The sequence below is a fragment of the Aptenodytes patagonicus genome, chromosome 11 (assembly GCF_965638725.1).
Source record: "Aptenodytes patagonicus chromosome 11, bAptPat1.pri.cur, whole genome shotgun sequence".
NCBI classification, from domain to species: Eukaryota; Metazoa; Chordata; class Aves; order Sphenisciformes; family Spheniscidae; genus Aptenodytes; species Aptenodytes patagonicus.
Window position 1 is genome coordinate 1,425,112 of NC_134959.1, and position 21,224 is coordinate 1,446,335.

Here is a 21,224-nt window from a genome sequence, read left to right on the forward strand (position 1 = left end):
TTATGTCACTGATTTTATGTGCCTCTGCTTTCCCCTTCGCTCTTGTAAAGTGAGTGTCTTCTAACACTGCAGATAACTTCTTGCCTTTTATGCTAGTTCATTCTGATGCTCCCAGCTGCAACATCAGGTTGATATCTGAGCTGATTTTTAACAAGTTTGATTGGAAGCAATCCGATCCGTTGTAGCACAGAGGTTAAGCTAGGAGAATTTTTTTTCTGCTTAGTAAATTAAACTTTGAATTTACAAAGTTATGTGCAAGTAAGCTATTTTGCTGGTTCGTGGTTCAGATTTGCAGACTGATGTTTTGTGAAACCTTTTTTTTTTTTTAATGCTGAGCAAAGACATCTAATGTGCATGTGTAGCCTTTAAACGGCCGGTCTTCAAGAACTGTCCCACGGACAGTGTTCCTGTTTTGGCCTGGGCAGTCCCGCTGCTGCTGAGAGCTCAAGCGTAGCAGTGCCTGACTTGCATTGCAAATTCCGGTGCAGAAGGACTAAACGCACATGAGGGTTATTTTTTGTCTTGTGTCATAGATGATCTTCACGGTAAGTTGCTGTATCTGCTGTACAGTGGAGGAAGCGTTCACTTACACCTCCTCACGTGCCCTACACCGGTGTATTAGTATAATCTGACTGCGCACCTGCTGCTACTTTGCTGTCTCCTTAGTGACAGCACTTTACCGCTTTCGCTGGCATGTTTCAGCAACGTGCTCAGTGCTGCTGCAGAGGTTAGTGCTTTTTGTCTGCTCTAAGACGACTGAAAACCAGGACATGACACCCAGGACTGCCCCCTCCCTTCTGTGTCTCTCTCCGTGGGCGCTGCCAGCCTGATCCCTTACCCCATGTCTGGCAGGGAGCGTTGTCTGTAGCCAGAGACGCCTTGCAGACCTTGCTGAGCGCTTCTAAAAAGGGAAAGCTGTAAGAAGTGCTTTGTTATTTAATATGTATGAGTCCAATCTCACGTGGCCCTCCAACAGCGTTGGTACTTGAAAAATAACCCTTATAAACAGAGGACTAGGGGGATTTTGGAGGAAGAGAAGCAGGCTGCTGGCAGTCAGACAGGAGTCTGCTAACCTGCTCTTCATTTGACCTTCACGTTTGTGCAGCCTGCAGTGCTACTGACTGACTTGCAGTCTGCGTGCCTGAAAAATCATAGAATCGTTTAGGTTGGAAAAGGCTTTTAAGATCATCGAGTCCAACTGCAAACCCAATGCTGCCAAGTCCACCAAAAATGCATTAAATGAGTTTTATATAAGATATTTTTGTTAGCGTGTACTTTTGAGTCACCTTTGAGGGGTTTCACTTAACTAATCAGTTGTGTTAAAGAACGTTAGGATTCTTTACGTAAAATAATTCACTATTAATGAAGACCTTCACAGGAGCAGAAGGACAGGCTGAGAGTAGCATGGGAGCGCTGTGCTTCATAGTAATGATCTTGCTATATTGAACTCCTGTGCCTGAGGATAAGTAGAGTTTATCTCCTTTTCTCTTTTCTCCCCTACTTAACCTTAAAGTATTCCTCAGCAGGGGAGGAGAGTATTATGTATTAACACTGTGGACTGCCTTACCAAAGGCATGTGAGGGACGCCTGTTTTGCTGCCCCGGCTCAGTAAATTTCCTTTTCAGGGTGCTTCACTGAATGAGCCTAATAACAGCTAAGAGAGTTTGTTTTGTTTAAAAGAGGAGGCTTTTGAAGGTAGGATGGGACAAGAAGCAGAAGAACTGCTGCTGCAGCAGGCTGCAAAGCAAAGGGCCTCTCAGTATGTGGGCTTTGAGTGGTGTAGGCTGACGGCCAAGGCAATGTGCCGAGCGAGCTGCCAAGCTGTTTGACCTCTGCCAGTCATTTTGGGGCAGATCCAGCTTTTGAAGGAATTTCTGCTAAGCAAATGTGACATGAAGTCCCACTGCTGTTACGAGGGTGTGGCACTCGCAGCAGCGTGCTCTTTGTGTGGTGAGGGCGGGCGGTTAAGACCATTGTTTCCAGGGGTTGTTAGTTCAAAGCCTGCCTGTGCAAATCCCTGCCTCCAGACAGACTTTTCTCTCGTGCAGCTTTACAGTGCTCACAGTCGCAGATGCACTGCACAGTTAGGGTTGGGTTTGGAAATTAAATACTAATTTATGTGCATTTTTAGATGGCTTAATTATTAGCGCAGTCTTTGGAATGCTTTTAAATTGGTTCAAGGTTAGTGTTAATAGTTTTTTGAGTCTCTCTGTCGCTTTCGAAAAAATTTCATAAGAATTTAATGCTGCTGAATGGCTTCTACACATTTCCCTAATGGGGTCACCTTCTTAAAGGTGCACAAGTTGCTTGTTCCAGTTAATTCCTGTGTTGTTTAGTGTCACAGTTCCTTCCGTTTCTCTCATTGCGTTTGTGTCTCTACTTTGGGGTACAGGGGTGCTTGATGCTGTTGGTAAAGAGAAGCAGGAAGACGTTTCCATGTTGCAAGCTATGAGGTTCTGGTAAGAAACGCTGTTCCCCTGAATAATGTCAGGAGGAGATTTTTATCCACTGTTACACTTGTTACTGAAATAGGGGAATGTTCCCCACCCCATGCTACTTAACGTTTAGTATCCTCCTCTCTAATAAAACATGTGCAAGTAAAAATGCTTGTAAAAAAAGGTAAGCAACAGGTACAAAGGGTGTTCTGGCAGTGTTGGAACCAATCCTGGAGCACCCTCTTGGCGTGTAGCAAGTTTCCCCTGTCACGTTTTCTCACTCTGCTTCTGAGCAGAAACACCCGGAAGGTGCCGTCGTCTTCTCCTCCAATTCCTGCTTCCAAACCCATTTTGCCTAACAACTTCGTACATGTGGAGCCAGCCCTGTCCTGTGCAGGGGTAGACATTTGACTCAAGTTTGTAAATCTGGTAGCTACGTAATGTTGAATAACCAATAGGTTTTTTAAAACACATACAAAAAAAGTATTTATCTCTGGCAATTTGATTAGATAGATGTAGAAGAAAAAATGAGTCATTCACCCTAATCAGTACCTGGTTGATTATACTTCCTGTGCATTGTTTCTGAATATTTCCTTGTTATTTGTAGGCTCAACGTGTTCAATGTGTCAGTTTATAAAAGTGCGGTTCATCCGGATTCCTTGCAGCAGTTTTTTAGACACACCCTGACCGAGGTTCTTACCTACAACCCATTGTTGAAAGGTAGGAATAGGCGGGGAGGAGTCAGTGTCTCCAGGGTGTGTTACTGTGCTGTGTCCGGAGCTCCGTCCTCCTAGGCCTCGCTGAACGGAGTCCAGCCTGGAGGACCCAGAGCCAGAGAAGCTGCCTGGCTCCCCAGCTCTTTCCCCGGGGCTATATAAGCAGGGTGCCAGATCAGACAAAAAAAAAAATTCATCTGGGCTTTAGAGGGCTGTAGTTCAGGAGAAAACTTTAGGTGGAAAATCAGTGCCTTCAAACAGAGCTTCAGCCAATGGCTCGTGAACAGATATTTGGAGTGACATCTAATAGCAGCCTTTACAGAGCAGACGTGGGAGAGCTCGGGCCCCTGGGAGTAGTTCTGGCCAAAGGAGAAACCGAGTGGGAGAGGTGGCGCTGCAGAGAGCGCTCGGGGCTGAAATGGTCTGGCCCCTGTGTGTGTTTGGGTTTAAGCACAAGGCATGGCCTTTCTCTGCTGACTGGGTGTTTCTTTTGGTAGATTAGAGGTAAAGGTGAGAAGGCTTCTAATCCGCGATTGCTAATTGTGAAGCTTGATGTTTTTAGGAAGAAATACATTTGGGCTACAAAATCTCTGATAAAATCGCTCTGAGCTATGATCCAGAGCTGCTTACCTGTTGTGTGGAGAGCTGTGTTGCTGCTGGCTTCCAGCTGAAAGAGATGATTGAGGAAAAAGAGGGTTCCTTGCTGGTTCTCTGTGCGTGCATTATGTTGGCCTAGGAATGTGTGATCTCAAGAACAGCTTTGAGATGACAGTGCTGTAGTGAAATGGCACGGTCCTTGTTGCCACAGTTCGTGTTCCAAAGGTGAATGAGAGAGAGAGAGAGAGGATTTCAGCAGACAGTTTTTAATGTATCTGGCTGTCAAAGCCAAAGGGAAATACTGTGTGGTTAAGTTATGCCTTTTGGGTGTATTTTAAAAATCTCTTGCTGAAGAGTAAACTCTTCTTTTTCTGGGTACAGTGTCTGATGCCATCCATATGCAGAAAGAGTGGAGCTTTACAAGAACTTGTTCGCTGCTCACAACCTTGTATCGCAAAGTAAGTCTTCCTGGTATCACAAGAGAGCTTTACTATGTTGGGTTTATATTCACTGAAATATCTGAAATGAGATTATTTAAAAATAGTGCGTTCCAGTCGCAGAACCTGAACCAGCTGCCAGGAATTGTAGGCAGTATGAAGCACGAAGAAAAAGTACTCCTTCTGTGCAAGTAGTACTTTTGAAGAAAAAGGGACTTTTGTGCAAAGCTCTTAATGAGAACAAAGATAATAATTGAAGATGTGAGTTTTTACTGTTACAGACTATGACGTGAGTTCTGAAAGAATTGGAATATTACTGTTTATTTTAGCCAATGCTGGTTCCAAGCCAGAATGATATCCGGCCCTGGGAAGCTGATGCAAAAGATGCACGCAGGATAGCTTTTTTCAAAAGTCATGCAAGAGACATCTGCATGTTAATCTTGACGGTGTATTTCACTCTAGTGGGTGGCTGCATGTCATCGCTAAAATGAATTGCTATCACTCTTCCAGCTGTTCGTGGCATTCAGTGCAAAGGAGTCGATCTGCCAGCTGCAGCAAGTCCTGGAGACTCATGAAGTGAACTGGCAGCACGTCCTGTCCTGTGTTTCCACACTGGTAGTCTGTCAGGCTGAGGCCGAGCAGCTGTTCAAAGGTAAGTAGGTATCGGCAAGCCTGCAAGCTAATGTGTGCCTGTTGCTTCTCAGGTACTGCAGGGGGAAACCGTGCCGACTGGTGTAGCAGCATCGTCATTCATAGCTGCTCTTTTGAGATTCCTGCACCGAAAAGAACGGCAGAAAAATCTGCTTTTCCGTTCAGTCATTGCATGTCAGCGGCGACATGAATGCCAGGCCTTGTGCCTGATGCTCCTCAAACATAGTGCACAGCTAAGAGTGGTTATTTGATAATTACCTTCATTATTAATTGGAGTAGTTATTACTGAAGCTTAGTTCTTCTGTCTCACCTTTGCTAGCAGACCTTGTTTGTTAGTTTCTTACTGATTATCTCACTGCTGGACTCCCTGCAATTCTTGCAGGTTGAAATCCTAGAGTATTTGACCGTTCAAAGTGCATGAAAAAATATAAGCGAGTCCCAAAGGTTCCCCAAGCTGCAATACACATCCTTCTTTATGTGGCAGATGTTTTATCACAGATATTTGTCTTCGTTTACTGTAGAAAATTACAGCACAGTTGTCAAGAGCAAAGTTTGAGGTTATTGTTTTATGTTTCTAGACCTACTGAGCCATCTCCTGATAAAGGCCTTTGAGAATTATGATATGGAAAATATGATCACTGCATTCCTGATAGCTCGTCAGGCTGCTCTAGAGGGCCCTGCTGTGTTCATGCCTTACTCTGAATGGTTTAAGGTAAGACTAAATGAGGCCCGACTGGTAATCTTTGTTTTAAGTATGTGAGAAACCTGTGCGTAAGGAATGCTCTGCTGCACAGCAAAAGCCTGGTTTCAGACAAGGTAGCCAGGAATGAGGGGTGGGAGGGGGGAGAAGTGATTGTGTTGGTATTAGGAATGATTTAATATTTATTACTGCCTTTGTGTCTGCAAAGAATATATTTATTTGGCTTTCTCCGGTCTTCCCTTCTTTCATCTTTTAAGTCCATCTTGCCTTTTCTAGTTATTTGTCAGGAATGCAGACGTGTAATTAGTGTTATAATCATAATCTTGGATGTATTTCAGTATCTTGATAACCAACACTGTTATTGCGCAAGTTGTGGGTTATTGCAGACGAAGCATTCCTACTTCCTGGATGTTTGCATGCAGCTGTAATTGCTGTGTTTGGCCTTATAGCTAATTGGTCGTTAGCTTTTAGTTGTAAACATGTAGGTATTTTAGGTATGTAAATCTCCACATAATTTAAACCTGTAAATTCCTTTGTATGCATTTGCAAATCTGAGCTCAGCCTTTGCTGATAGTGTTCAGGATGTATCAAAAGGTAAACTAGTTATGTTCTGTGTAGTCTCAGACTGGCTTATTTGCCTTATAATGCCCAGGTAAAGCTGTGTAGAAACTGGCAGATTTGTGGTTCCCTCATGGATCTCAATCCTTTCCTGCATTTTGGTGTTGCCTTGTTTAGCTCCTCTGAGCGTTCTCATAGGAGCATATCGGAACGAACTTTCAGCATGACATGGCAGGCTTTCTGGAAACGGGGCAAAGAACCTCAAAGAGAACTTCCACAGAGACTTCTATAGACTTTTTCTGGAGACTTTTCTCCAGAAAGGTTCTCTTGACCGAAAGTGGAGGTCTGTAATGGATGTCTGGGATTCGTGCGCTGAGTTTAGCGTGCAGTGCTGGGATGGGGATTCTCTCCGCGCTGAAAGGCTGCATTGTCATTTCCCCTGTTCCAGGCTTCCTTTGGGAACGGTGGTGGTCACCACGGGAGCAGTAAGAAAGCTCTGGTCTTCCTCTTTGAGTTCTTGTCAGAGCTAGTGCCCTTTGAAGCAGCGCCGTACTTGAAGGTGAGAAGATGCTAACAGAGATGGTTTTCTAAAGGCTGATGCAGAACTGCTCCAAAGTGAACATACTTGTGCCTTTGACTAGGTTCAGCGTATTATTAATGTTGTTATGGTAATTGCATTACTTCTGATACATTATTCAAAACCTTTTCTTCCTGAAATAAAGAAGTACAAGATTCTTTTATTTACTTGACAAGAAGGAGAATTCCTTTCATGGGGTGAAATTTAAGCACTTCAGTGATTTTTGTTTGTTGTTGGGGAAAAATTGCATGTTGGTTACCATGAAAATGGCTTATTTTAAAACAAGCAATAACATCTTCTTTGGGGAATATTTGTGGTAAATGGCTGTAAACATTAACCAGAATTTTACACTAATTTCCTGTGAAAATGGCGAATCTTGTTCTGAATTTCATATTTCAGGTCCATATAATGTACCCGCCTTTTGTGCCAACAAAACATCGGTCTATTCTCTTGGAGTACATCACTCTGGCTAAAACCAGACTGGCCGACCTCAAGGTTAGTAAAAATTGTCTCTTTGAAAAGAGCTCTTTCTGCACCTGTCAAAATACTAGCTGTGTTGTGACCATGTGCACCTCTCTGTAACCTCACACAGGTTGCTATAGAAGATATGGGACTCTATGAAGACTTGTCTTCCACAGATGAATCTGTGCAGGTACCGGTGGTCCGTCTAACAGTTTTCTCATCAGTCATGCCCCTTTTCCTCTGGAAACCAGCTTAGGTTATCCGCCTGTCTGCCGTTCCTGCCAAGATTGAGCATGCTGCCAGATCTTCTCCAGCTTTAAGACGGAGGGGTTAGTGGCCAGAAATATGCAGAGTCTCCCACCAGATTTCACAAAAGCTAGACTTACAGAAGGGACAAACAGACTGTCATGAGTATTCCGTGGTGAGGCTGCAGAGGAACTCGGCAATTAGCCAGCCGGCTACTGGCCAAGCAGCACCTATGTTAGCCGTCCAGTCAGCACCTGCTGTTTGAAGCAGGAAAGTGCCGGCTACCTCTTGCCCGTCCTGTACTGTGGGGTATGGAAAATAAATCCTCCCCCACAGAATCTTCCATTTAAGGGACAAAGGGAGATCTAATGGTGGTGTATGGTGTGGGGATGCAAAGCGTAGGTTTGCAGGAACTGGGGCTGCGTTAGCTCTGCCGATTGACCAGCTCGTTACAATGGTGACACTTCCCTCTGTGGATTTGATCACATAGGAAAGCATTTTGTATGTATCTTGGTTCTTTTCAGTATAGCATGTCATCTATTTGGTGTTGTATCAAAGTGTTCATATTCAAAGGAGATTTGGGGAGGGAATCTACAGTCTGCAGTTTCACAGTGTGGTTCGCGATAAGTTTTGGGTCAGAACAGTAATTGATAAGGAAGCATTTGGCTGTATCGCTCCTTCCTATATTTTGATCACAAGTATGTCAGTCCAGGGGGCCTCATTTGTACAGCCAGTCAACTGGAGTATGTGAAATACAGCCTGGTGACAGGGTAGTTGAATGTACTGTGCTGAAATCTAGTCCTGTGACGAACAGAAAGTCGTAAGTGAAGATTTCATTTACTTCCAAGTCTGATCTGTTTGTCCGTTGAGAAGCTGGCCCAGGTTGTTGCAGTCTTAAGATGTCTTATGGCTCGAACAAGAGGAACCCGGGGCGGCAGTCCCTCTGCCTGGAGTGTAGTAGCACGGGCTGGAAGCGGAGATTATGGGTCTTAATTCCAAAGTGTACAAAGTAAAATAGAATAACAATGAAACAAATTCAGAAGAGAAAAGATACTGTCCCCATTGGGGACGGTTGAATAAACAATGTGATGTTAAGCAGGAATATTGCTGCAGTTGCTGTAGGAGGTGGGTACAGAGCTACACGGGCCTTTGGGCTGACCCAGAATAGCTGTTATTTATAACAGCCTTATCGAGGCAGGCTGATGGTTCAGGCCCGGTTTCTCCATCCTGCAGTTTTACTCTGCGTATCGGGTAGCTCTTGTTACTCGATGGCACTCGTTCAGTCACTTCCCGTCGCAGCACGGACAGCTGTTACTGACCCTGAAAGAACAAGCAGGGAAGATTATCGTCGTCCTTGACTTCTCACAACATCTTTCTCTCCTTGTTACTTGTGTGAGCCAGCCCCAGGCCCAGGCGCTTCGTGATGTTGAAAAGGCCCTTCAGATATTTGAAAACACAAGGAAGATCCCAACATCTGTGATAGAAGCCAGGTACCGTGTGCTTTTCAACTCTTCTTGTTTTTAGCTATAATAATAATAATAAAAGCCAAGTCCAAATCAAAATAACAAAACAAGAAAAATTGAGGATGGGAGCAAAGGAGGTTTTGGGGAAACTCTTCCTGTGTTATCCACTTCCTCAGTAGTCATCTAAATAGAGGCTATTTGTGCAGAGAGTGAAAAGGCATATGCACACCTGCGAGAGAAGTCCACAGTTGTTAAAATAAATAAAAAGCAAAATTAAAGAAATGGATAACTATTGGCTAATCTGAACTTGATTCGTTTCTGGTTATTCATGTTACCACGAATATTTCTTATTTGCAGGAGCCAAATTAATTCTTGAGGTAATGAGATGGCACTTGGCAGCTCTGGCATTGTTAATATTTTGCTATATTTATTTCCTGTCTCAGTATTTTCAGGCGGCCGTATTATACTTCCTGGTTTCTTCCTGCTTTGCTCAGGCCACGTGTGGTTAGTATTTGCTTTTGGCTTTCTTTTGATCCTCCCATTTAGGTGTGTGTTTGTGGACAGGTAATTTGCGCCTAACCTGCCTGTTTTTCTATTGCAGCTCCCTAAAACCCCAGATGTGCGCATGGCTCTTATAGATTCTCTAAAGAGGTATTGAGACTTCCCAGTGTTGTTTTCTGTGCTTCTGGACTTTCTCTTCAGAGCATTTGAGTTTACATCAGGTTACTGGAGGCTTTTGACACCTTGTTTACAAGCGTTGGCTAACCCTCTTGGCAGGGCTTCGTGGCCAGGCTTGTGGCTTGCTGGTTGTGGATGGGGTAGCTTATCTGCATAGGTGAATGTCATCAGTTCTGTAATTAGTCCTCTAGCCACTCTAAAATCATTATCTAGAAGTCGTCCCCACGCAGCCCTCTGACTGCAGGCCAGATATATTTTTATGCAAACTTGGGAGGACACTGCTGAATGTAAAATTTCACCAGGAACATCAGCGTTTTAGATGTGTGAATACTGCATGTCACATAACTTACTCTTATGTGATCTTAGACACGTACTATATATGACATAGGTATTAATGCATGCATTAATAATATATATAGTATTGTTTTTGTGTAGTGTGTGTTACACGTGTGTAATACTTGCTATGAAAGCCTTGGATATAAATTTCTGGCCCTCGTGTCAGATGATGATTAAAGAAATGCTTCAGATGCTCTGTATGCTTTGGAGCCTCTGTAATTACATTTCATAGCGTAGCTGTTGTTTATGTTTAATAAAGCTGAAGTTTGAATGTGGTTACGTGATATAATAAATGTCTTTTTTAAAATTTTTTGTTATTATAGAGCTGATAAAATACCCTCAAACTTGTACTCCACATACGTGCAATCCTGTCGTGCTATGAAAGAGAAGATCTTACAAGGTAAAAAAATGTAACATTTACTTATGGATCAGTTTGAAGAAAAGTTAATATTTCCATTGATGCCCTCCTGAATTGAAAGTTTTCAAAAAGTGACGGCTGATTAGGTCTTTAATCTGTATGTAAAGACGTGTGTGTTCTTTATGTCTTACTGAGGTATTAAATAGTTACTCTCGTAACGACGTTCTCTGCCTGTCCTGCTTGGGTGGGATTTTTGCAGTCCGTGTGGAGCTCTGTGCTGTGCTGAGGCTGCAAATGATGCCTGAGCTAGCTGATTTAAATCTAGCTCAAATACATCTACGTGAATCAGCGTTTGCAGCTCGAACGCTTCTCAGCTCCGGCTAGCTTGGGGTGTGAACCCGCTGTGTTGATCCCTTGCGTAATGGCACTTGTGCTGTCTGAACTCACCATCATCCCCTTTTAAGAATGGTTTACTGTGGGTGACTGAGATCTGGGGAAACAGGAGGGGCTAGGAACGGAGCCAGCGGTAAAGGGATTGCAGCGCGGAGTTTACATGCGTTTGGGTGGGAAGGCCCCACTAATTTCGTGTCCCATCACTGTAGCCACATTGCTGGTGCGGTGTGTGTCAGTGTAATAGATATTTAATGAGCTCTCCTATCTCTTTCAGCAAGTGGGTGTTTCAAATGCATCTTAAAATGGGCAACATCCTCACCACAGGCTTATACGAAATGAAAAGGTCAGGCTGGTGAGCAGAGATCATTCCCAGAGCGTGGTGGAGATAAGCGTACTCGATGTGTATAGAGACGAGTCCATAATTGACTCCCGCTCGGGGCACACTGGGCGTTTGAAGCTCTCTGGAGATGCCGTAGCTGGAGAGGCGTGACAAAGCAGTCCCGGTGAACCGCAGATGTGCAGCAGTCTGGCTGCGGAGGTTGTCCTGGCAACCGGCAGGGATGAAGGATCCCTTCGTGCCGGGATCAGCAGGATCCCGACGGGCAGCCAGAGCTTTGCAGGAGTCCTTGAATTGCCAGTGACCTCTAGTGGCACAGCCTGAGCCACGTCCCCTGCATCCTGAATAGGCCTGATCTGTGTCCCCTGCCATCCCCTGCATCCTAATCCGTCCCTGGGGCTCTTGCACAGGGGCTGGACTTAGGGCAGGACAGAGTATCGGTCAGCTCTAAGCCTGCCCTGTTCGTTAGTGCTCACTCTTGCACAAAAAGGTGGCAGTCTCCTAATACCTTGTTGCTTTACAGTGTGTTTATAACAAGTATTAATTTTAACCTTGTTATTTACTTCTCTTGTTCACGATTGAGTGTATGAGACACTGTTCCCATCTAACAAACTGTACTGGGTGGTTTTTGGGGCTGCGCTGTGGCAGCTTGTTGCTGGTGGCACTCTCTTTCTAGTGGTAAAAGGAATTTCCTTTTATTTCTTCTTTTAAACAAAAACCAAAATAGAGTAGCACATAGCATCTGGAGACGTTGCATGGTGTTGGGCTTGAGGAGAAGCTGATGACGTGGTATTCACGCTGTAACGTCTGTCTCTGTGTTTTGAGACTGGTTCCAGCCTTTTGAGGACAGCAGATGTTTCTGTGAGGGGCAGAGAGCTAAAGCAAGTAGGAAGGAAACTCTGAAAGGAGAACTCTTTTGCCTCGTCTTTAAAAACTTAATTCCTTTCTGCAACTAGGCATAAACTCATAAATGATTAATCAAATAGCACATTTCAAATGTAAAACCAAAGCCGTATATGTGGCAGATTGACAGTTTGGGGATCTGTTATAGCTTACAGAAAAGTAAATACTTTTACAGAAAACGTATGCAGAGATTGCTGAATGCGTTTTATGAACTGATGTAGTGCACAAAGGTAAGGGTAATGTGTTGCATTTCTCTCTTGCTTGTCCAGATGAATCAAAAGTAGAGACCAGCCATTCCGAAGAGCCTGTTGAGCAGCTGAAGGCTGAACTGTCTGAACTAAGGCTGCTGATTGTGGACCAGGCTAAACATGAAGGTATGCAGGAAGGCAATTATAACTACCCATAACTGACTGTTACAAAAGCTGCGTTAATAAAATGTGGCTAATGCTAGCCAAAGCAATAGCAGTAGTTACTTGCCGCTGGTACCTGAAGATGGTAATCTTTCAGATCTGTATAATCCTTCCAGCTATGAAAATATATATGTGTGTGTGTGTGTGTATGTATGTATATATATATATATAATATATATATATGTATATATATATATATAATATATATATATGTATGTATATATATATATATATATATATATATATATAAAAAAAATGTCTGTCATATTTCCCATGCTTGAGTTTGGAACTTCAGGTCTCCATCTTTGTGATGACCGCTCGGTACCGCACCGATCTTTGCCAAGACGGGCAGCCCCGTTCCTGGGGCTCGCCTGGTGACTTTGGCCCCCTTTTGAAGGCTGTGTCCTTTCTGGTGTGAAAAACTATTCTTGATGTGTGTTGGTAATAGTACTGGGGGAATATAATGCTGTCTTCGAAAATGAAGATGATGACCACTGTGTTCCAGCTAACATTTTTTGCTCATTAAGGCTTTTCATAACATACTTTGGGCTCTGATCAATTAGAGTATATATTTCACTTGTTCTTCTTCCTGCTATGTGGAGTTGTAAATCTTTCATGCCTTCTGTCCTGGTTCTCCTCTTCTCCTGTTACCTTCCTGCAGATGTGCCAGCACAGATTGCAGTGATTTCTGACAGACTCGCAAGCGTCTTGGGTCACAGCAGTGATGAGAATGAAGCTGCTCCTTTGAATTCTCCAATCCAAGTTGACGTTTCTGCCCCCAGGCTGGAACCCTGCCATCAGAGTGTGGGTACCCTCTGGCTTGGGGTCAGAAACAAGCGGGGTTGAGTAGGTAAAAACGCATCTGGGTAGTACGTGTGAAAGGTTGCTTTGTCTGTGGAGGACAGGAAATACACTTCTCCTTTTGTCTACCCTGTGCACAGGCTATTCATATGTTTTAACCTCCTGGAAGTTGCTGGGTGTCCGGTGGCGAGATCTAGAGATATATTCTATTGGAGCAATCCTGTGATGAGCTAGGCTTTCTTCACCAGGCTTGTCTAGATATTTGTTGTGTGCTGGGATCATTCCTGGGCTGTTACGGGCTTAACTTTCCATCTCGGTGCCAGTGGATCTGTACAACTTGCAGTGAATGTCATTAACCAATTTGTCTTTGCTTTAATGTCAGGAAACATAATATATAGGCAGCACAAAACTAGATCTAGATATCAAGCCCGACAAGTAGGAATTAGCAGTGTGTCTCTTATTCCAGGTTGTTGATCTTCTGCTGACATCATTCTGCCAAAACCTAATAGCTGCTTCCTATTTTAACCCTCCCGACAGGTAAGCTGCGAGTAAAAGAGTAGGGAAATCGAAACTGGTTCATACGCTAGAATTCCAACATTTGTCTAGGGGCGAGGAGGGACTTCTGGTTGTTCATACCCACTGTGCCAGGCTGGCAATGGCAGGCTGCTTTATTCTGGGTTTCTGTAACCTAAGAACTAATGCGCTTTGATGTATATGTGTAAATAAAACGTGTTTCTCCTCTGTTGTTACTGACCTCTTCAGAAAAAAGCGGCATTTGGCTCTGCTTTGTGCTCTGCGACAACATATAAAAACTTTGCGCAAATACTACGTGCTCAGGCTGGCGTTTTCAGCTCAATGGTGGGGGATGGGGAATGAAGCAAATTCTCTTTGTCCAGGAATTACTTGCTGGCTGACACTACAGATCAGGAGAGGACAACGCTTGTCTTTTGACAGCGAGCACCGATGTATCTTCGGGGTGTCTTTTTGGCACGTTCAGTGCTTTTGCAGATCCAGGCACCTCAGCCTTCATCCCTGATGCCATATCTAATACGAAATGAGTGAGGCATGAAGCCTAAAGCTGCAGGCACAAGAAGAGCAGCATGATATACCTTCTCTCTGCCTCCCGTCCCCTCTTCCCCCTGGAAGTGACGCAGTTTGATTCTGGCCCGTATGAGAAGGGAGAGGTAGCACTCCTCCACCGCTGGAAGGACTCTGTTAACGCCATCTCCTTCATGATGTAACAGAAGTCTGTAAACATTGTGGTCAACATCTCAGTGGAAAATGGCTTTGTTGGAAAACAACAATGTACTGACAAGCTGCCTGTGATCCCAGCTGCCGATAGTACCGAACTAGGTGGCTGCCTCTCTGGGGTGCAGCGTGCATCTTTCCCTCTCTTTTACACTGTTTCGCCCTGGAGCAGGTGAATCTGTATTGAAAACCTGTGTTGAAAAGTAGCTGTGGTAAACAAGAGCGTCCCAGGAAATTGTTTCTAAACCCAACTCCCCATCCAATCCCCTCTGAGGATGGTTTTTTCCTGTCAGCTGGGTGGGAAAGTCCCTCCCTCCCTCCCTTCCTCCGCTTTGCGACAGGACCTTGTCATATTAATTCCTTTTTGCTCTTGCTTTGTTTTTTGATCCCATTTATTGCTCTGCCTCTGTTTACCTTGTGCTCTCTGTCTGAAAAAAGCTGACTCTGCCCCAGGCAGCTTCCTCCTCTCCTTGCTGTCATCTCAGAACACCTCTTTAACTATATATTATCAAGTATTTGAGGCAGGGCACTGGTGGAGTTCACGTTTCTGTAGGGGTCCTCTGTTCAGATACTCCAAAAGTGACACTTCCTTTGAGCCTATAAATGGGATGATAATTGTCCTGTATTTACAGACAACTGTGGCTCAGGTTCAGTGTGTTTAAGCATTTTTAAATACCTTTTCCTGTATTGGGGATAAAAAGAAGCAGTAAAATGAGCATGTGGTTTTTACCTTCTGCAGGCAGGGACCATGTCTCTCCTTGTTCGTGAAGATGATGTGTGGACACAGGAATCTCTTACCTGCGCTTCTGGGCAGGCTCTGCCAGCTTATTTATCATCAGGTTAGTTTTCCAACCAAGAAGCATATGGTCATAGTGTGCTAAAGACTGTCCTACCTCTATTTCCTGAGCTGTAGGGCATGTACCTGTCTGGACTGCACTGTGGAGGGACTTCACTAGTTTCCAAGCTTCCAAAAAAAAAAAAAAAAAAATCTCATTTTGGTCAAGTAGTATGGACTTGCTCTCAGGAATGTGAGCTGAACGTCTTCCTACAGAAGTACTACTGTAGAAGGTTAATGCATTCTGAGATACATTTTAACAGAAGCTAAAATAAGTAAGTTTATGAACAGAGCCAAAAGAAAAATAGTAGAATGCTTAATTCCTAAGCTTCTACGCTGAATAATTCAGTCGTACACCCCTTTTAAAAATAACAGTAAGACCCCCCCAAATCTGGGGTGCAGCAGTTTATGGTTTTCTCTTGAAGAACTGTTGGGTTTATTTCCTTTACCCTGTGATATTGCAAGGGTGAAGTTAAAAGGCTGATAGACTAGATTAGAAGCTAAAAAGCCTTGAGAGTCTCAAATTTGGCTGGGCTGAATTTACAGCTAGTTGCTTCAAGTTACTGTGTTACAGAAACGTACAAATCTTGCTGCAGGTTGACCAAAGATAGCTGCACAATTTCAAGGAAGGAAGAACATGTTTAATGTAACTGGTGCCTCTCATCTGCTAAATTGATATTGCTGCACTAATTAGTCAATGGGTAGAAGCAATGTTCTGGTACTTGATTAATTCTGAGGTTTTTTTTCCGAGAAAGGTTGTTTTGTTACAAATGAAATGTCTTTCTCTCTTCAGTTCTTTACTTATGTTTGGCTTGCAGGGTCCTTCCCTGAATGATGCTCATATTTTAGGACTAGCAGCTTTCGTGATCCACTTAAGTGAATCCAGAGCTTTAATTCCTGAAGTGGAAGCCAATTTGGGGATTTCTCAGCCCGTTCCTGAAAGCGTCCTTTCCGTTTCTGAGTACTGGAACTGCTTGCTGGTGTGCAGGACGGAAGAGTCGTTTGCCTTCTGCATGAGGTGAGACCATGCATCCAACATGTCCTTGCTTCTCCAGGCGATGGGTTTAAGATTTGCCACAGGAGGGGTGCTGGTAAAGCTCCCGTGTTCCTGCGGAGGATTTCCAGAGCGTACGTAGGCGATTCTGCTGCACAGAGGCGCTACACAGAGAAACAGGCTGATGGTGGTCCCGTGTGAAATGGCATCCTGATGGTTGTACTGCCTGCTGGAGAAAGGACTGACTGGATGCTGTCAAAGGTTTTAGTTTAGTCTCTGGTTCTGAAATTGGTGCCATTAATATAGTTGGGGTTGGGAACACATAAAAAGAAGTGGTCCCAAAAGCAAATAGGTTTGGGACACGTTGGTTAAAAGCATTTTTAACGCTCAGTCTTTGTTTTGACTTTGGACTTCCGTGAGTGGGAAAAGATATGATTGAACCAACCAGGTAACGGAGTTCGTTCTTTTTCTCTATCAGGTTTTGCACTGCAGCGGCATCTTATCTTATGTGCAAGTTTTCATCCTATCCTCGTGAAGATTTGTGCGCCGTGCTTCCTCCTAGCCTTGTTAAAAAGGTAAAAGGAAAAAAGTTCTGCTATTACCTATGAGAAAGATCAGTCTCAGTTCCATTTCCCACTGCAGACTCCTGTGCAGCTGTAACTTGTACAAAGAAAACTATATAAAAATGCATCTTTGTACCCTCCCATCTTACAGTCTAGTGTATCTGCTTGTTTGGCAGCTTCGCACAACCAGAGGTTGCACTGGACCTTTTTTGTGTGATGGAAATGTGCAGGGGTTTTATGCCTTTGTTCTAGCTGCAGTACATCGTGCCACGGCTGTGCTTGGAAGCTCGCGGAATCCTGTGCGAGGAGGCTAAAACTGACCTAATCTGGAGTTCCCTGTCATGCCCCTCTCTGAACTACAAAAGAGCCAGCCTCTGTTTATGGAAGCAAGCATGCTTTCAAGAGCTCTTGAAGGAAAAAGCATTCCAGGTATAAATCTTTTCCATGACTTAAGTTCACGCCGTAATTCTCGTTTTTCAGATCTGCTCTTCGCAATTTCCTTATTGGCGATAAAATGCTTCTTGTAAAAACTTAATGCCTGAAAAGTTGGTCTGACAGCTGAAGATACCACGTGCGCTAGGTTATGTGCTCAATGTTGTTTGTAGATTTCGATGGTGATGATAAGGCAGAAATAGAAAACTAGAGGTAAAGCTTTTGTGTCCTGCTTATTGCAAAAGCAGAAAGCTTGACAAGGTGTACCATATCAGTAAGAAAATGATCAGGAACTGTAGAGAAAAGGGCTGTCCATAACCTCAGCTTCCTAAGACCGTGTACTGTCTATGAAGTGATGGTGAGTCAATAACTGAAAATACTCGCTTGCTTTTTTTGGTGCTTTGTCTAAATGTCAGTGTTCTTCTCAACGACCTGTGTATCTTGGATTGTTCGGCTCTGCCGTGCTATGAAGCAGGTTAACATCTCAGCTGTTCTCTTTATACCATCCTTGCGATGTGTCTGACTTGACAGGATTTCTTTTTTTAACCTAGTTCATATAAAACCAGTTTGTCTTTGTGCAGAGGAGTCTGTCACGTTACTAGAATGACTCCTTGTGCTTGGCTAGCTTGATGTACAAGGCTAAAATACCTTTGCATTATAACCTTTCTTTGATGCTTATACCAGTCTGTCTGACTATGGTGCTTTGTTCATTTTAGCATTTATTTCTAATAACATACGTTCATTCTGGTATCTAGACTTCAACAAGATGAGCTTGTTTGGAAATGTCAAAGGGGTGTGGGTGGGTGTGTGCGAGAGATGCTTTATAGGCTTGCTTTTAGTAAATTTTAGAATGCCAGTGGGGTTTTAGTTTAGATTTCTTGCAAGGGAAACAGTGCAGGAACTTCCTTGGGTTGATGTCTCCTCTGATTCATATCTCTTAATCTGCACGGAGTTGTGTCTGGGTGTGGGTGAAGGTGGCTTTTATGCTGGGAAGAAGGTGGCTGTTCTGCACAAGTTACTTGCCTTGCTGGTCTGCCCTCTTACCTGAATCGTTGCTTTTCCCAGTTGTCTTTCAGGGAGTGGCTGCTGTTGGAGCTGGAAGTGTACCCTGAAAAGGATATTCTCTCTGCTTGGGAAAGGTAAGTGCAGAGGGGCTCTGTTGCAAAGGGAATAGTTCAAGAGCCTTTCCCACCCGAATTAGGACAAAGCATCGAAGATCAGGAAGCAAATAAACAAGCTGCTGCGGGACACAAATGCCTGTTGACTGCTACGGTTTGTCCAGAGTTCAAGCAATGCTAGAACGAGGCGTGTGTTTTCACTTGAGGAAGTTCACCGAGATAACCTCTGGCCTGCATGTGCAGTCCTCCCAAATAACTTTTCACAAAACCTCCCCGTTTCCGGAAGCAAGAGACGGCTGACATCAGGACATGTGGTGTCTGGTGGATGACTCTTTTTATATCTGTACATATATGGGTGCTTTTATCTGTCATTCCACTTGGTGCGTGAACTTCCTCTTACATCAAGGGAAGGGCACCGTTAAAATGCCGTGATAGATTTCCTAATTCTCCTTTTCAATATTGCAGACAGGATTTCCATTATTGGGCCATCTATCAGTGGTATCTTCCTGCACCTTCTGCTTCTGGTGGCTGCGACGGAGACCTGGAGAAGGCCTGTGGCGTTATTATCAACACCATTCTGGATTCCTCGCAAAGGTATTCTGTATCATGACTTGCATTTCTGCAGAAGCGACGGTTCTGCTAATGACCTTGCAAGCTAGGAGCTGTGAGCTTGTGCCTTACATGGGGTTGGGTTTCCTTGAGTGGAAGCGATTCCCTTCTCACAGGTCTGGCTGGCTGTGAAAGCTGGGAGGTGGCTCTGCATGACTCGCCAGTCTTTGCATAAGAATCTTGCTTTAGGTGACAGAGGTCTGGGGTTGCAGTCACAGGTAGTCCCTAGTCTGTCTGTCTGTTTTAAGTTGAATTTGTATTTAGATTTGTTTGGCCAGACAAGCATTAATGCCCCTGAGGAAGTGGCTGAAGCTAGAAAATAAGGAGGGAGGTTTAGAGGGGAGTTGCTGTCTCACCTACAGCTTATTTAAGGAACATTAATGTTAGAGCTTTATGTTCATCTGAAGCCATTTGACTTTAATTGAATTGTGTTACCCTCCTGGGCTAACAGGGTTAGTTACCTGGTGTGTCTCTTAATTTCAGGTCGGACCTGGGTAGCTGTGGCCAATCAAAGATGTCAGTCAATCCCGATATTCTCTGCAAGCTGCAGGTGATTTCAGACTTTGATGTGTATCTATCTGTATGTTCAATCCTTGAATTTGACCGGTCAAAGTATTTTTCTAATACCTCAGTGTGTATAAGGCTGACATTCGGTTCTCAGATGTGAGCAGTGGCATGGAAATGGGGAGAGAGATATTTTTCTTCTTGATCTCTTTGTATTACTTCAGAGAAACATAGAGGATTTGAATGCAAACTAGTGTGTAGCCCTGACAAACACTGTTTTTCCCCCCCTGCCCCCTCCCCGTTTAGGAGATGGTACTGGAGCTGGGGTGCAGGCGAAAGTTGCTTTCTGGCTGCTTGGATGCCCAGAGACACTGCCTGTTTGAGATTCTCCAGGAGAGGTTGAAAGACAGAAATCATGGCTCTGCTCTGGGTGAGCAGTTATGGAGGCAGCAGGAGCTGCTGCTGCACAGAAGGTAAATGCAGATCTGAAGGGCTGGGAACGCCTCGAACAAAACTGTCGTTCAAAGCAATTGCGGCGTGTACCCGCGCGGTTGGGTAGCCTCCCCTGTGATTCCACAGCAAATGAAAATGACGCTATATGTCGCGGTAACAATTACGCAAGAGAGATTTATTCCCTGGTACCCACGTGACTTAGCTGCGTTTCAGTGTGCCATCTTGGGCTACGAGTTGCCCCTGCCAGTAGACTGGATTTCAAAGACCACACATCTTCATGGGCTCAGTTTACAGCCAGCAACACTCTTAATGCCACCACTTGTGTTACCCATCGTTAAATTACTCTATTTGCTGCTGTAATCTAGGTGTGCGTTTCCATTTGTGAGCCATTGATAGTATCTTTGAAAGTGGTGTGTATACCTCATTGAAATGCAGGTTTCTTTCTGGGCAACTGGAAAAATTCCTTGTGCAGTTTCTGTCAACGTGTTTGAGATCTCTCACATTTGACACACTCTCAAACTCCCCTGAATATCGAAGGCACGTGCCCCGAGTGTGGCGTCTGATTCTCTTCTTGACGGTAACCTCAATTTTGTTTTGATTCTTCCCTGCCTAAGGATTCTGGTAGGGCTCCCTGCGTCCGCTCTGATCTTGACTTGTCGAAAAGGAAAGAAAACAACGCTGGACTGTGAAGACTTTTTTCGTTTTGTAAACTCGGAGCTGGTATGTGTCGTTAGCCAAACGATAATTTCTCGTTGGTGAATGCTCTAGATAAAGACCTTAAGCTTGGGTTTAGGACAGGGGTTAAAATGCAGCCAAAATTGAGACAAACTTAGCTTATGTCAGAATGTAGGGAGATTCATAGAATCATAGAGGTTGGAAAAGACCTCTAAGATCATCGAGTGCAACCATCGACCCAACACCACCATGCCCACTAAACCATGTCCCTAAGTGCCTCATCTACACGTCTTTTAAATACCTCCAGGGATGGGGACTCAACCACTTCCCTGGGCAGCCTGAGCATAATTCAACTCATTATGCTCGAGACTTTCCAGGCCCTAGCTCTGCAGGGGTCCCCTCCGCACTGTCTGCTGTAGGGTGACTTTTGGGTTCGTTCATTTGGAATCGTGGTGGCGTTTTACGCTATTGAGAGAGAATCCTTGGGAAACAGTGTAGGCAAATCTGGGGTGGGGCCAGCCAGCATATCAGTGGTTGGAGCTGGGCGTGCACAGTCCAGGGGTAAAATCACCAGTGGGTGATCGCAGAGTAGCCTGGTAGTGGCTTGGCCAGTTCTCGAGCAGTAGGAGTGTTCTTTCCAGTCGCGTTGTTCGTGACAAGGTATGTGTGGTGCGCACGCACGTGCAGCAGCCTTGGGGGTGCGCTCTCGTGCGGATGCGTCGTCCTTCTGTGCCA

General features: G+C 44.4%; 1 protein-coding gene across 2 annotated transcripts in view; it reads left to right on the top strand.

Annotated features, from left to right (window-relative positions):
• FANCA (FA complementation group A) overlaps positions 1-21,224 on the top strand; it is a 37,955-nt gene that overhangs the window by 8,279 nt on the left and 8,452 nt on the right. For both annotated transcript variants that reach the window (XM_076348887.1, XM_076348888.1), the window contains exons 10-33: positions 2,393-2,459; positions 3,043-3,155; positions 4,130-4,206; positions 4,696-4,837; positions 5,415-5,548; positions 6,543-6,653; positions 7,071-7,166; positions 7,264-7,323; positions 8,781-8,869; positions 9,286-9,346; positions 9,444-9,493; positions 10,180-10,256; positions 12,117-12,221; positions 12,919-13,061; positions 13,525-13,595; positions 15,046-15,145; positions 15,960-16,159; positions 16,614-16,710; positions 16,951-17,127; positions 18,196-18,269; positions 18,714-18,842; positions 19,341-19,407; positions 19,668-19,834; positions 20,429-20,534. In XM_076348887.1, coding sequence (XP_076205002.1) covers positions 2,393-2,459; positions 3,043-3,155; positions 4,130-4,206; positions 4,696-4,837; positions 5,415-5,548; positions 6,543-6,653; positions 7,071-7,166; positions 7,264-7,323; positions 8,781-8,869; positions 9,286-9,346; positions 9,444-9,493; positions 10,180-10,256; positions 12,117-12,221; positions 12,919-13,061; positions 13,525-13,595; positions 15,046-15,145; positions 15,960-16,159; positions 16,614-16,710; positions 16,951-17,127; positions 18,196-18,269; positions 18,714-18,842; positions 19,341-19,407; positions 19,668-19,834; positions 20,429-20,534 — 2,513 coding nt within the window. The remainder of the gene's footprint in view (positions 1-2,392; positions 2,460-3,042; positions 3,156-4,129; positions 4,207-4,695; positions 4,838-5,414; positions 5,549-6,542; positions 6,654-7,070; positions 7,167-7,263; positions 7,324-8,780; positions 8,870-9,285; positions 9,347-9,443; positions 9,494-10,179; positions 10,257-12,116; positions 12,222-12,918; positions 13,062-13,524; positions 13,596-15,045; positions 15,146-15,959; positions 16,160-16,613; positions 16,711-16,950; positions 17,128-18,195; positions 18,270-18,713; positions 18,843-19,340; positions 19,408-19,667; positions 19,835-20,428; positions 20,535-21,224) is intronic.